The sequence below is a fragment of the Choristoneura fumiferana genome, chromosome Z, assembly GCF_025370935.1.
Source record: "Choristoneura fumiferana chromosome Z, NRCan_CFum_1, whole genome shotgun sequence".
Taxonomy (NCBI): Eukaryota; Metazoa; Arthropoda; class Insecta; order Lepidoptera; family Tortricidae; genus Choristoneura; species Choristoneura fumiferana.
In genome coordinates, this window is record NC_133472.1 from 9678457 (window position 1) to 9691794 (window position 13338).

The 13338-nt window shown below is 36.5% G+C and overlaps 1 protein-coding gene across 1 annotated transcript; it reads right to left on the reverse strand.

Annotated features, from left to right (window-relative positions):
* Nucleotides 1-4230: 4230 nt before the first annotated feature.
* On the reverse strand, nucleotides 4231-11041 carry LOC141440848 (probable ATP-dependent RNA helicase CG8611). Its single transcript, XM_074105418.1, has 9 exons — nucleotides 10902-11041; nucleotides 10315-10826; nucleotides 8349-8517; nucleotides 7072-7229; nucleotides 6701-6977; nucleotides 5555-5804; nucleotides 4942-5462; nucleotides 4322-4498; nucleotides 4231-4239 (listed from the first exon to the last, which is right to left on the reverse strand). Exons 1-9 carry the CDS (start codon nucleotides 10938-10940, stop codon nucleotides 4231-4233), a joined length of 2112 nt encoding a protein of 703 aa, XP_073961519.1. The 5' UTR covers nucleotides 10941-11041.
* Between the last annotated feature and the right edge of the window lie 2297 nt (nucleotides 11042-13338).

Here is a 13338-nt window from a genome sequence, read left to right on the forward strand (position 1 = left end):
ATTTTCTTGGTTACGAACCAAATGGATATAGGCTCTATGATTTGACGAAACATATAGTATTCGAAGTCGAGATGTTGTTTTTAATGAAACAATTTTTCCAGGGTTCACCGGCAAACGGTCTGTGGAGATTCTCCCGACATGTGACGATGAAGCTTTTGCTGAGGAGAGTCGTGCGGGAAAATCAGCCTGAGGTTGAGAATGTAGAGAATGAGGCGGAGATGCGAACATTACAGAATGTCGACGTACAGGTTGAGGGGAGAGGCCGGAAGCGCTGAAGTGGTTCGAGGCGGACGAGCAGGACCCGTGTTCTTCTACTAACACAGGCGTGTACCACAAGAGCCACGGAATGATGGACCAGCCTATAATTTGCGGCCAAGATTACCGAGGACAATGTCTGCACTAGAGGTAGAGTTCAATGAACCAACTACCGTCAAGGAGGCTTTGCAATCGAGCGATAGTAAGTTGTGGAGGCAAGCTATGCAAGATGAAATTGATTCGTTCAATAAGCATGAGGCCTGGGAGCTAGTTGACAGACCTGCAGACAAGAATATTGTCAAGAATCGGTGGCTATTTAAAATTAAACGCGACGCTAATGGAAAATTGCGTGTTATAGAGCGCGATTGGTTGCAAAAGGGTTTACTCAAAAGTTCGGGATTGATTATTTAGATACGTATTCTCCTGTTGTACGACATAGTTCGTTGAGGATGTTGCTGTCTCTTGCGGTCGAGTTAGATCTGAAGATTGATCATCTTGACGTAAAAACTGCCTTCCTGAATGGAAATTTGAGTGAAGAGATCTACATGTCTCAGCCAGAAGGATTTATTAGACAAGGCAATGAGCATAAAGTCTACAAACTCAAGAAAGCCGTGTACGGGTTAAAACAAGCGTCTAGAGCTTGGTACGATAAGGTAAAAGAAGTTTTACTGGCAGATAACTTACGCAGAGCAAGCACGAGAGCTGTATCTTCAGTCGCCGGTGGGTAAGCATACCATTATCATTGCTCTCTACGTTGACGATTTTTTCGTGTTCTACGACTGCGACAAGCTTGCTGGCAAGCTGAAAATGTTGCTGAAGTCTCACTTCACTATAAAAGATTTAGGTGAGGTAAGACATATGCTAGGAATTAAGGTAGATCGCACTAGTAGTGAGTTAAAGCTGAGTCAGAGAACGTATATCGAAAAGTTGCTCGAACGTTTCGGTATGAGTAAGAAAGAAAATGCAAAAAAGAACTCCATTTATTAAAGTTGGTTCTTAAGAGTAGGTAAAGCAATTAGTCAAATAAATAATTACGTAACGACTGTAATAACAAAGCAACGGAGAGAACTAAAGTTGCTAGCATCAAAAAACCAATGAGCAGTGGACTTCATTATATATGACATTGCAATAACTTATATCCATCATCCAATTGAACTGATTAAATACCGAGAATAAGTGCAAATTAAAGCAATAAATAAACATACACAGTTAACAACATAATTGCATATTTACCGCAACTACTTCCGATCAATTACTATTGTACATTGATTGTGCTCTTTAGTGAGAAAGATTCCACGAAAACAGTTTTAAAAAAACCAATGCATTCTGCACGGCACAGAACTAGTATTGTTTCTTGCTTGGTCAAGCAATTAACTTGTATTAGTTTTCAGCAAAAAATAACAGCTGACTCGATCACGTGAATAGGTAAGTACATATATAATATTCATTATTGTTTTTTCCTTTATTAGTCCCAAGCCGATTTTGTTGTTATTAGAATTTAATTACTTTTTAATGGTGATTAAGTTTGTAAAGATATGCATCTCATCATTACATTTATTTCTTTGAAGCGTATCGCCACATATTTCATAAATTATATCCATCCTTTCTTAAAACTGACAGTTTTTCTCTGTTCTTCTTCCATGTAAGGTACTTTGGCCTATTGTGGAGCCGTGATTTCATACACTAGCTGTACTTTCATAGATCAATTTTATAAATAGAGATGTACTGGTCATGGCTTAAAATTACTGTATGCACAGCACAACCGTAGATGACTAAAACCCCAGCTTATCTTCAAACTCGGGTAAATCCAATTCTGATTTTTTTTAAGATTTTAGTTTTAAATAAAAGGGTAAAAAAATAGTTATGTTACAATTTTATCGGATAAGTGTAATTCCGTGTGGCTTTTGAGAAAAATACAGTTAAAATCATAACGTTTTATCAAAATCAGATAAATCCATATCACAGTTTTTTTTTTTCATACGTAGGTAAGTCCATCCAAAACCAATAAAATAAAGAAGTTTGTTATTTTTTTCTTCAACAGTTTTTTTTTTCAAATCTAGAATCCTGAATCCAGAGACCGTATTGCCTAACGTTTTTGACGCTCGAGATCGCAATGAAATGACAGTTTAAATCAAAATTTGACAAATCTACACTAAGTTTTTTCAAAAGCCAGATAAATTACAATCGATTAAATCAAATGAAGGTAAATGCAATCAACATTTTTTAATTGTAAAGAATGTATAGTTTTGACGCTGAATTTTCCGAACAGGACCGCTTTCTTTGATGCTTTAGCCATAATAAAAAAAATAATGCCTTTCAAATCACCGAATGAACTTTATAATAAATAATCTCCCAAATAGTTAGAGTGGATTATCTGAGTTTGAAGTTAAGCGACTCAATTAGCAGCATTCTTACACACTAAGCAACCGCCTAGTATCCGTGAACACTGTTTCTATGTAGGTACAGTCGAACAAATTGAATCATGGCCCAGGGTGGAACCTTTTAATAATCAATTTCACTATGATTTCCTTGACAAAAGTATGAGATGTCAACATGACATTAGTAGCACAAAGGTTCCACCCTGGGTCATGATTAAATTTGTTCGACTGTACAATCACGTACAGTAAACTCTTGCTCTTCGTCAAAAAAAAAACTCGAAAAGATAGAATCGAAATGCATCCTATGAACAACAAACATGTATAGATCTATAGACAATTTATTTTTGTACCGGTCGGTGTGGAGCGCGGCGTAGCGGCGCTTACAGATGTAATAAATACAGATAATGGTAGTTAATCGACGCGTATTGTGGCAAGCTGGGAGCCGACGGAGGCAGATGAATGACCAACTAATACGACTCAAACAACAATTAACTATCGACAATCAAAGGCAAGCGGTGGCGGGGCCCGGCCATTGTGGCTGGATTAAAAACGTGATCTAGTGCAGGCAGGTAGCGCTCTTCGTTCCTATCTATGTTCGACGCCCGTACAATGTTCTTTAACTATTAATGATTTTTTATCACTTTACGCTTAGTTGGACGAATCTTTGGAAATAAAGCTGGTATAATCTAATTATTTACTGTTATGTGCTCTGCCTACCCCATTTGGGAATACAGGCGTGATGTTTGTGTATTTTTGTGTATTTACTGTTAACAAACGATCTCAAAATACTTACTCTGAATTCTCCGTAGAAAACATATAAAAAAATAAGAAAGTAAATCTCGGTCCCAAGATACAGGCTCAGCCTAGTTTGGGGTCCGCCAGACACTGTCTGTGTTTAATAATTAATATTTTTCATTATTTTTCATTTGTCAAGTTGTGAATATTATGGTTAGTTATGGATATCATAGTATAACACACCGTAAAAAATAGCTTTACGACATAGTGTATGTGGTACTCTATGAAACACATGTATTTCCGAATGTGTGATTATTGTACTTATGTTTCCTTTTGCCAATCGTGAGCTACATGGCAAATGACATAATTCTACCTTCAATAAAACCTAAATACATCCTACTAGTACCTATATTGATGCAGTGACACTATCAATATGGTTTTCTATGAACGCGTGTAGATGAAACTTCTTCTTACGTACAAACAGCATGACTGATATACCTAATTCATAGACACTAGACACCTAATTTACCTAGTCCCAAAGTGACAATAGCTTGTTATTATAGGCAACGGATAAATAACCTGTGTAATGTATTTATGTATGTGTGTGTATTAATGTAATCTCGATACCTCTACATGTTATAACGTTTTAAACTTTCGTGATTCTCACTCATAGTCAAAATACCATATACGGGAATTTTTACACAAGTAATATTTACCTTGACGTTTCGGCAACGTAAAACAAATTTGTCAACAATGAGTCTACTCGTGACCACGGCAACTGTAACGTTGCCGAAACGTCGAGGTAAATATTACTTGTGTAAAAATAGTGTGATAAGTCCCGTATATGGTATTTTGACTACCTCTACATGTTCTTAAGAAAAAAAGGTTATGAATAGCTGATATACATTATAGACTGTGCTACTAAAAAATATATCAAGTGCAGCATTGCTTACCGTACAAAATAACACCCCTTTCTTCGCCTTCCGGAACTGGTCGAAGACTTCGATCCTTTGCTCGTGGGGCATTGAACCATGCAATTTGAACACATCCATCTCTACTGGCACCAGACCGCCTTCGGGCGGCGCCTGGTAGTCGATCTCGAACTCGGAATCTGAATTGTCTGATGATTCCTGATAGAAAGGAAAAGATTACAATGCGTTATTGTTATTATACTTATTATCATATCTGTCGGCCAAGCACGCTAGCTTTTGTCGAGGGCACAAAATCTATGATATTTCGCATAGACGCTACACCCAGCGGAAAAAAGTAGGTACGTTAATAATGAAGATACCAACTGTAACTTTACATTATTTTAAAGTATATATCTATAAAAAAAAAACATTTTTGTTTATGAAAGTCTATAAAGTAACAAACGCAATTTACAAATAACTATCAGGGCGGCTCCGCACTGCGAATTTTCACCGCGCGATATTTAATCGCGGGAATTATATTCCGTGGTTTATATACAATTTCTATGCGATTTTTTTTGCGAAGAAAAAACCGCGCGGAAAAAATTCGCAGTGCGGACAAGACCTTATTGCAGTGTACTTAAATGTACTGTAACGTTATTTACCTTATTTGATTTATTTTTATTCGATTTTGTTTTCTTCTTCTTCTTTTCATCCTTTTCTTTCGCTTTAGCCGACTTTCCCGTCAGCACAGTCTCTATCAACTCTGCATGATAGTCCACCATCTCCAATGTTGCCATGAACACCATCAGTTTCCCTCCTTTTTTATTCATTACACAGTGTTCTACGATAAGAGAGCATAGTGTTACCAGTCTCAACTTCATTGGCACAATAAGGAACGACTGACTCACCGAGACTGGCATGACGAGTTCATCCTGGTTTATGGCGGTTTGCACTGCAGCCTCATATGATGGTGCAATGTCTGGTTCATCGGGCATAACATATTCATCATCTGACTCCATATCCACAACTCCAAGTGGTGCATTAAGCACCGCTTCTGCTTTACTACTATCTTTTTTCTTGTCAGTCTCTTCAGGGAAAGGAACTGGACTTGCCGAGTCCGAATCGGATAAGTCATCTACATTAAATAACTGCCTTGATTTGTCTTCTCTAAATGCTTTTAAACCTACAATTTATTTAAAAGTATAGCAATACAATGTTGAAATATATTTACACATATCATATTTTGTTTTCTTTTAAAATTGACACTATATATACCTGGTTTATCGTCTTGTGTGTTATCTTGTTCACCGTCATTCTGATTAGTGTTGCTCAGATCTTCGTTTAATTCAACACTCTTAGTCTTAACAGTGGTTGCTGGTTTTTCTTTAGTTTTTGAAGGACCTGGTTTGGTTTCCTCTTTTTTCTCTTTTAATGACTTCAACGAATCAGCGACAAGTGCTTTTCCTTCTGATGAGTCAGCAAATACAGGATCCACCATTGTAATTCCAGCTAAATTTTCTACTGCCTATGTAAAAATAATAAAATAAAATTCTAATAGAGATTTGATGCCACAAAAAAAAGTACATTACAACGAGTCCATATAACGCGTCATTTTACCCGTGCCCTCAATATTTAACCGAGCCGCAAGCGAGAGTCCATAGTTAAGTCAAGGGGAAAATGAGTTTTATGAACGATTCACACTCTGCTTTTTACTACGATTGCGACGAAATTAAACAGAAGCATTACAAATAAATATTAATTTACAATCTTTTGCTTTTCGTGTTTAGTTCTATAATAAATAACATTATTACAACTGCATAGTTTTATAGATTTAATAATATCCATTGTGTTTTTCTTGACTTCCGTTAACTTCGATTAACTCGATATTTAAATTTATATTGTCTTCCGTTAACTTGATATCAGCTTGGTATCTTTTGTTTTCATAATGTTTTCAATATTGGACGCGAAACGCCAGCTCGTTGTAAAATTACACAAGCAAAATTTCCAACCGTGCGAGATATTACACAAGCATATAGATACCAATGTAAGGTTTATATATTGCTGACGATCAAGCGAAAATATCCCGACAGTCAATGAGTCGTATATTACCTACGACCTGATCTTGGATTGAAGACTTACAAAAAACGAAAAATACAATTGCCCAGAAAAAAGCTAGAGTGAAAAAATGCAGGGACTTTCTAGTTTGGCATGAGGGCGATGAAATATCTCATTCTCATTCTCATTCTATGTTTATTGTTATGAACACATGTTCAATTTTGAAATTTGAAGTTTTCTTTTAACTTTATGGCTATTTTAACCTAGGACACTTAATCTGCCCAACCCTTTAAGTTAAACTACTAATCAATAACTATCAATCTTAAATTTAGCTATTAGTTCTATAGATGTAACTACTTGTCTTACCTTAGAAAGTGTAGCTGAAAGTAATGTCGTCTGCCGCTCTTTTGATAGGAACACTTCAGTCAAATGATGTTTTACTTCACACTTATCTTCAACCTCACTATTTTCTGTGGACTCCTCTTCTGTATCCTGGAAGTTAGTTTTAATTTGACTTTTAACCATAGCCAGGGGGTCGTAGGTCGCGTTTTTCTTGTGTTCTTCAATAGCTGCTACAATGGCGGCTACATCCTTTTCATAACCCATTTCAAGTAATCGATCAGCTTCATCCAATACCAAACAACTGAAACAAAATTTAAAGTAAGAATAAGAATAAATTACCGAAATATACCTTCAAAAGAAAAACATTCATAATTTGCAGAACAGAAATCACATACCCTGTTTTTGCAAAATTCAAAGATGCCGTATGCCTTAGATGATCATTTATACGTCCAGGAGTGCCAACTAGTATACTGAGGCCTTTGCGTATCCTGGCTTTTTCTGCTTTTCGTTTCTGACCGCCACTTAAGAGTCCAGGGACGATCCAAGTGAATGGCTAAAAGAGACTCTCCATTACTACAAAACTAAAATAATTCACAGGGAAAAAAGCTCCATAGGAACAAACACTGTTATGCAGATAATCTCAAGAACAAACCATTGAACACTATATGTATGTATAAAAACAAATGCTTTAACACTTTTTGACAATTCTAATATCAGAAACACAATTCTAATATCAGAAACAAATGCTTTAACATTTTTTTTACAGTTCTAATATAAAAAAAAATTAAGACAAATTTTCAAGTGACATACTAATATCCTACGGCTGTACCACATGGAGGGAAAGTATCTTAAATATTGGAGATAGACAATTTTATTGAAAGAAGACTTCATTTTTAATTTTCAAAACAATTTAAACTGTATTCAAAGAAATTTGAATAATCTCCTGTCGGAACCGGGATTCGAACCCGCTAAATAGTAAAAAAAAAACATTTTGCGGTACTGATCAAAAGGCTCAATTATAAGGATTAATATTTTTCCTAATAACATATCATCTTCAATAAAGGGAAGACTATATAATTTGACATTTAAAAATTCTGGAAAATTAATAAAATTTTATTGTATTTTTTTTTCTAGTCTAACATTTGTAGTCGCACAGCTGAAATTGAACCTTTAGGTGCTAGAAGAATTTCTTGTTCGACTGTACAAGGCTGTCTCTGTGTGTTGTGGTCCAAAATTTATAGAATGACAACACATAAAATACAATCATTAATAGTTATATTATGTACTAGCTTATGCCCGCGACTTCGTGTGCACGGATCTAGGTTACCGTGCGGTGGCTACCGGAATAATAGGTATTCTATGTTGATCCTTGGAGTTCAAAGTATCTTTATACCAAATTTCATCAAAATCGGTTTAGTGGTTTCCACGTGAAAGCGTAACAGACAGACGGACAGATAGACAGTTACTTTCGTATTTATAATATTACACACACAAAACACAAACATCACACCTGTATTCCCAAATGGGGTAGGCAGAGCAGAGCACACAAACATTACCGCTTCAGTCAGAGCCACTTTTAGAAATTTTGGGTCTAAAGTTTGACAAAAAAGGTACAATAGTGACAGGTTGCTAGCGTTTCGCCTACATAATATTAAGTAGGGATTAATCTAACCTTAACCAGTTTAATAAACAATTCGTAAGTCTGCACAGCAAGCTCTCTAGTAGGCACCACAACTACCGCTCTAATGCCATCAAGCCGGTTTATTTTCGGTCTTATTGCCTGCAGCCCTTCCACGATAGGTAATGCATAAGCTAAGGTTTTTCCAGAACCAGTCTGTGACCTGAAAAGATTTGGTTAAAATAACTTTCTGAAATGTGGAAACTAAAGCTGACAGGAGCCTTTGCCCAGCAGTATAGCAGTGCATAAACAGCAGAGAAACAAGACAAGCTTTTTATGGCTTTTTAATATGGCACAAAAAACTCTATAAATATAAATATACATAATATTTTAAAACACACAGCAGCTATAATTATAGATGGAAACAATTTAGTATAGCCACCTAAGACCCTAAGACTTTACTTGATTGTCATAAGTTTAAAATTCTTTTCGTTTCAGGAAAATAGGGCTGAAACATAATTTCGCTGTGCACATTTTAAGTAAAGTCATGATTGAACACTAAATAGGCCATAAACACAATAGATAATTAGCAAAGAAAGTAACTGACAAAAACTTTCCTATTCATGGATTCTTATTATCATTACCTGTAGTATAGACAAACAAATATTGTCAAATTATGAAATTGAAATTTACATTGATGAAATTTTAATAACAGTAGCTGTTGCTTGCAACTCTGTCTGCGCAAAAGAATGATGGGCAAAAATGTATGGTACCCATACCCAGCCCAATCACCAATAGAATTAGAATGTATGTAGGCTAATTGACCACACTAATTGCTGTAATTGTTATTATGACGACTAGACTGTGAAGGCTGGGAGAAAAACGGTCAAAAATAGTTGTATATATGGGAAATAGCATGGCAATGCATGCGGGGCACAGCTAGTGTATAAACATTGTGTGTGTATATTTGAAGGCTGATAACTCTCTTCTCCGGGGTTTTTCAAGTTTGTCCCCATATTAGAAAATGAAGCTTATGTCACTAGCATTTCGTTTATCTCTACCCTGTGCAAACTACTAACTATAAAAACTATGCTAAATTCTTCCCAGGCCCTCAAAGCATCTCCATATAAAATTTTATCTTAATTGATTCAGCAGTTTCAGTGTTAAGAGGTAACTGACAGACAGAGTTACTTTCTTGTTTATGGGTGGATCAACTACTTTTTGTTGTTATTCTGTCCCGTCAGCGAGGGGACAAAAGTAGTACAGTTTAATAGCAGAAATGTTGTGTCACATTATACTAACAAGCTTATTAGGTGACCAATTATAGAAGGGGCTTAAAACTACCACAAAAATGCATGTTTGGCAAATTTTTATAATTATAAACTTACAGTTTAAAGAGTGACTTAGGAGAATGTAACTACAGCAACGAGTGACAAGAAAAAGTTGATCGACCCTTATAATAAAAGAGAGGATAAGGATATGAAATACTGCCTTGCCTTCTCATATTAACCAATGTACACTTAAAGAAGCTAGGTTCCATACTGGGGTGGAACCTGTTCACTGTAAATGCCATGTTGACATTCCAAATATCTGCCATAGAAATTAAAGCAAAATTGATGCTAGAAAGGTTCCATCCGGATACATCATTTACTTTCCTCAACATTACTTGTTCCATTTCTTCATAAGAGTAGATATGTACTTATTAGGTCATGAAAAATAAAAGCCTTTACTTCCAATATTTGAAGCAAATATTAATAATATTGTCAAATAATTTTATTGTGTACCTATTACAGTCACACTTTAATTGATTTGAAAATATTAAATGAGGGCATTGGTTTGAATATTAGTAGTAAAAGCTTATACTTTTTTCATTGATACAGGTTACTTCCATTAGACTTTGAAAAAGGGAGGTTATCAATTCAGTTGTTTTTTCCAAGCACAAAGGGCAACATGTTAGACACCAAACTATTATTTTTTTAAAACATGAAATAGCTTAAGCGTAATAAAATTACACACTTACCTAATTAACGCATCTCGCCCCTGCAATATAACAGGGACAGCAATTTGTTGAACTACCATAAGGTCCTTTAAACCCAAATTTTGCTGTAAATTTGCTACACTATGAGGATGAATATCTAAATCTGCGAAAGTCTTCTCTGCAAACACTTTCTCAACAAGTGGTCTCACAGCTCGCTGCCCAATTCGAGGAACATCTGGATTATTTTTAAACAATGATGAAATCCAGCCACCAGCCCTTGGCTTTTGTTTTAATTGTATGTCATCACTGAGGTCTTGATAACTTTTTCCTTGGAATTTCCCCTTGTTTTCACTCAAGTCTCTTAGATTTTCTGACAAATCTACTGACTTAGGGCCCTGTGATTCAGACTGTTTCGGTATTTTGATTTGACGTTCGCCATCATTTTTTTTATCATGCATAGGTCTTTTTCTAGCTATAGTTTTTCCAGTAAAAGCTGGTTTCGACATAAACTTGTATTCCGATGCATCTTTCTGCGTAGCTCTTTTCTTGGTATTCTACAATGGTATTTTAATGATTAGGAACGACATTAGGCTTCGTGCGCTTTTGAAGAAAATAGTAAAATAACTTACCTTTTTAGCAACGGTTATATTTAACTGCAAGTCGTCCATTTTCAGACTTATTCAAGCATCGATATCATAGCAATATTGTACGTATAAGTGAGGTTAGAGGCGCACGCATGTTTTTGTTGTCGTGGAGAGTTGTCAGTTTTTGACAGGTGGACATGCGTTTTGTTTCTTCTATGCTCCAACAAAACTTAAAATAATAAAGGAACTATAACATATCAATAATTTTATTGTTTTTCATGTGTAAATGAATTTAATTCTTTCATTTATTTACACATAAATGATAATACAATAAACAGGGTGAAAAAGTCTATACATTCTATCATCGCAATCGATCGTACAGTCAGCACCATAAGTTGCTGATCACTTTTTTGCCTCGGTACATTTCACCGCTATATATTTGTTGTTGTTGTTTCTTTAAAAAAATATGGCTCTGTCCATTGGAGGACAATTTTGCCAGTGTCTAGTAGTAGTAGCTTTTGCCGTTGTACGGTAAAAAAATTCTAGAAAACGAAATATGAGAGGTAATGGTGGATGGACGATGACAGCGCGAATCCCGCTATATATTTAAAATTTCAATTAATAAATATGTCAATTCCAATAACAATAAAATGAATTTCACACGTGCCGATTGCCGGGTAGCACACTTCGGGTGTCTGTGGGTGGTGTTCATGTAGGTACAGTCCTGGATTTATAAATAGGCCGTATAGGCCGCGGCCTAGGGGCGGCAAATTTCAAAAAAATATTATTTTAGAAAGTTAGATAGGGCGGCGGATATAAAGTGGCCTACACTCATAAAATACATAAATCCGCCACTGTGTAGGTATGTGGGCATATGTATGTATGGTAGCTTTCACTCGTACAGTCGGCGATAAAAGAAAGTGATCGTTTTGGTACCATAACGTGATCACATCACGCGACTTTGTTTATTTTTTTGTGATAATAGTAGGTAGGTACGTGGCTGTAAAGCGAGCGAGCAGGCAAGACACACAGACTGACAGACACACACAGCGGTCAAACTTATAACACCCCTCTTTTTGCGTCGGTACCTAACTTTTGGTGCTGACTGCATGATCGACTGCAATGACAATGTATATTTATTGAATACACTTGACTTCACGGCGAACTGTAAGAGTGAAATTTGCAAAATAGGTTCAGTTAGATTTTTTTGCCTCGTTCCTCCTCGTTCATTAAAATCCTTGCCCCACCTTACGTAGAGGGTGTACCTTATGCTGTGAATGAAGTGTTGTATAAGATCTTTCAAAAATATTGCAAGTCTGTCTTTAACTAATTAAATGGCAACTGTCAGTGTGTAATTCCGGTTTTTACTTTCAAGATGATTGAATAGCATTCGCGCTGTCATCGTTCATCCACCATTACCTCTCATATTTCGTTTTCTAGATTTTTTTTTTCGTACAACGGAAAAACCTACTAGACACTGGCAAAATTGTCCTCCAATGATGGACAGAGCCATATTTTTCTAAAAATCTAGAAGGGAGAAGATTCACTACGAAACGTTCAGGGAATGCGAATTTGAAAGGGATCACGTGTCGCCGCGTGCCGCCAAAAAGTTCCCTTTGGGCGTCTATGGGGTGGAATAAATATTTGTAGCATAAAAAAGATGTTTATAGCCAAGCCCCATGTTTATAAATAGAAAGGATTTGGAGGAATCGATCATGCGACTAATCCCTGCAATGCCGATGCTAATGCAAGTTACTTAGCTTCCTTAATGTGGACAGGATTAGATACCCTTCGCATTTGTTGATAGAACACCTAAATGACTTATCATCATCTCGGGCTATATAGGTACGTCCCACAGGCTTCCACAGGCAGGGCACAGGCTTCCTCTCGGAATGGGAGGACTTGGGCCATAGTTCTCACGCGGGCCCAGTGCGGATTGAGAACTTCACACGCACCATAGAATTGCTTCCCAGAATTGTGCAGGTTTCCTCGGTGTTATCCTTCGTCGTAAGGGTCATGGTAAATTTTAAATAAATTTAAAAGCACATAACATACCATCCCAGCCTATATACGTCCCACTGGTGGGCACAGGCCTCCTCTCAGAACAAGAGGACTTGGGCCATAGTTCCCACGCGGGCCCAGTGCGGATTGGGAACTTCACACGCACCATTGAATTGCTTCGGAGGTTTGTGCAGGTTTCCTCACGATGTTTTCCTTCACCTCAAAGCTCGTGGTAATGGCACATGAATTTCGAAAAACTCAGAGGTGCAAGCCTGGGTTCGAACCCACGACCCTCTGCTTGAAAGGCGATAGGTCAAACCACTAGGCCACCACGGCTTTAGCTTAAATAAGTAGGCAGGTATAGCTATTACACAAACATAGATTTATAATAAGTATTAAGTAGTAGGATACCTTTCATTCTTTAAACTGATTTCATTCAGTTACTTAAGTACCTACCTATACGTACTTTAATCATATTTTA